Raw genomic sequence first — 2,500 nt, 5'->3', positions numbered from 1 at the left:
CGCGTGTGTGTGAGGGAGCGCGTGTGTGTGAGGGAGAGCGTGTGTGTGTGTGTGAGGGAGAGCGTGTGTGTGTGTGTGAGGGAGAGCGTGTGTGTGTGTGAGGGAGAGCGTGTGTGTGTGTGAGGGAGAGCGTGTGTGTGTGTGAGGGAGAGTGTGTGTGTGTGAGGGAGAGCGTGTGTGTGTGTGTGAGGGAGAGCGTGTGTGTGTGTGTGAGGGAGAGCGTGTGTGTGTGTGTGAGGGAGAGCGTGTGTGTGTGTGTGTGAGGGAGAGTGTGTGTGTGTGTGTGAGGGAGAGTGTGTGTGTGACCGGATCTTTGACCGGATCAGTCAGACAGAACAGTTAAAAAACCGTTTTCTTCGTTATGACAGACTAGTTGTCACTTGACTCGTTCGCTCCATCAAAGCCGTCTCATGCCTCTGGAATATCAGTCAAGGAAAGATTATTGTGGCCTGTTTTATGCAGTAATTAGTTTAGACAATAGATTGCAGCTTGACTGCATTCTCTAAACATCTTTCCCCGGCACAAGAATTCTAAACAATGTTGATGTGTTTTTTTTTTTCCACTGTTTTTCTTTTCTCTCCCTGGGCCAAGATGGACGACATCAATTTACACTACAGGATCCTGAACTGGAGGCGACGGATTCGAGAAATAAGGGAAGTACGTGCCGTGCGTTACCAGGAGCGCTACAAACGCATGGTGAAGGACGGAGACACTTTGAGGTGCGTCTGATGACTGTCTGGGTTTCGGAACCCGTATGAGTCATCAGGTATTTATGTATCTGCCAGACACACTGTATTTGAAGCACATAACAAATCTAGGAATTCAGACAAGTGTGGAAAGTCTGACCAGAAGCACTTAGTAGTCATCTAGTCATCACTGCTTGATTGACGAGATAATTCGAGAAGATGAACAGCTTCAGTGCTTTTACATTGTTACTAATGGAAAGAATCAAATCTAGAAAAAATAGAATTGACTTCCTTCGGCTACATTCTTTCGCTTTCTTTTAACGTCTTTTTCACCTCCCCATATCCCTCGATGTGTCAGTCGAAGAACTTAGAGTCGTGATTTTCAGTATTCAGTAGTGGAAGCATCAGTCACAAGCAAAAGGAAGCAAAAGTCCCACAGCGACCAACACGGACTAGAACTGACCATAAATAGGCAAAAAATTCCATGTATCAGATCTGCGTACATAATTTAATTCCTACAGCTTTGGCCTTGTTCAATCACTTTCGATCAGATTTAATTAAATACTAATGGAAAACTAATGGAAGACAATCGCACAGCTTTCCGTTTTATTTCTCGTCTTAAATAGCGTCTCAGAAAAGAACAGCGTTCATTTATCTTCCTTCCTAACCTAGTATTCCTCCAGCTCAGGCCGCTTTGTCTGTTTCTGTGCACCTGCGCACGCAGCGTTAGTGTAGTTAATGGCTTAAATGGCTTCTTTAGAAATGCCACTGTAAGTACTAATCCCCACACCCACACTTGCACACACTGTAGAAAAGCGGCGTGTGTGTGTGTGTGTGTGTGTGTGTGTGTGTGCATGCAGAGCCATCAGCTCTTCTCAACAATGCAAATAAGGCCTCTCGCAAAACCTCACTGATTGAAATAATTATAATCTCAGCAAATGTTATGGGCCGCTTGTGTTCTTTCGCTCAGCAAAAGATGAAAGGCACATTTGACGTATCGGAAAAAGAAACAAACTGTCTTTGCACAACACAGTGTCCCGAATTCCAAAAAACCTAAAATGCCATATTTTCCATGTCACTGTCACATTCAATTGGAGACAAAAATTGTGACCGTGGAGGTCAGATAGCGTGTAGACAGTTTTGTAATAACTCTGCTGTATTATTCCTGGCTGAGTGGGTTTTATTGTGCAGGTGCATTTCAGCATGGCTGTGTGTTCACTGTCACGTCTTAAAAAAGAGTTGATTCACTGAACTGTGAGTCAGCTTTAATAAGTGGTAGTCGATTTCCTGAAATGAGAGTGACCTTCAACGATTTGGAGTTGATTCCATTAACTGAGAGTCAGCCTCAACGATTTGCAGTTGATTCCTTCATCTCTGAGGCAGTTTCAACGATTTGGAGTCGAATCGCTGAACTAAGAGTCAGCCTCAGTGATTTGGAGTCGACTCCCGTTCTCCGAGTCAGCTTTAACTATTTGGAGTTGATTCCCTAGACAAAGGTCAGCCTCAATGATTTGGAGTCGATTCCCTGAACTAAGAGTCAGCCTCAATGATTTGGGGTTGATTCCCTGAACTAAGAGTCAGCTTCAATGATTTGGAGTCGATTCCCTGAACTAAGAATCAGCCTAAATGATTTGGGGTTGATTCCCTGAATTAAGAGTCAGCTTCAATGATTTGGAGTCGATTCCCTGAACTAAGAATCAGCCTAAATGATTTGGGGTTGATTCCCTGAATTAAGAGTCAGCTTCAATGATTTGGAGTCGATTCCCTGAACTAAGAGTCATCCTCAGCGATTTGGAGTCGATTCCTTGAACTAA

The 2,500-nt window shown here is 44.0% G+C and overlaps 1 protein-coding gene across 1 annotated transcript in view; it reads left to right on the top strand.

Annotated features, from left to right (window-relative positions):
- Positions 1 to 2,500, top strand: part of spryd3 (SPRY domain containing 3) — a 45,661-nt gene that overhangs the window by 3,859 nt on the left and 39,302 nt on the right. Inside the window, exon 2 of the mRNA XM_060894057.1 lies at positions 592 to 719. Coding sequence (XP_060750040.1) covers positions 592 to 719 — 128 coding nt within the window. The remainder of the gene's footprint in view (positions 1 to 591; positions 720 to 2,500) is intronic.

The sequence above is a fragment of the Tachysurus vachellii genome, chromosome 19 (genome assembly GCF_030014155.1).
Source record: "Tachysurus vachellii isolate PV-2020 chromosome 19, HZAU_Pvac_v1, whole genome shotgun sequence".
Classification (NCBI taxonomy): domain Eukaryota; kingdom Metazoa; phylum Chordata; class Actinopteri; order Siluriformes; family Bagridae; genus Tachysurus; species Tachysurus vachellii.
This window is presented reverse-complemented; position numbering and strand designations above follow the sequence as displayed.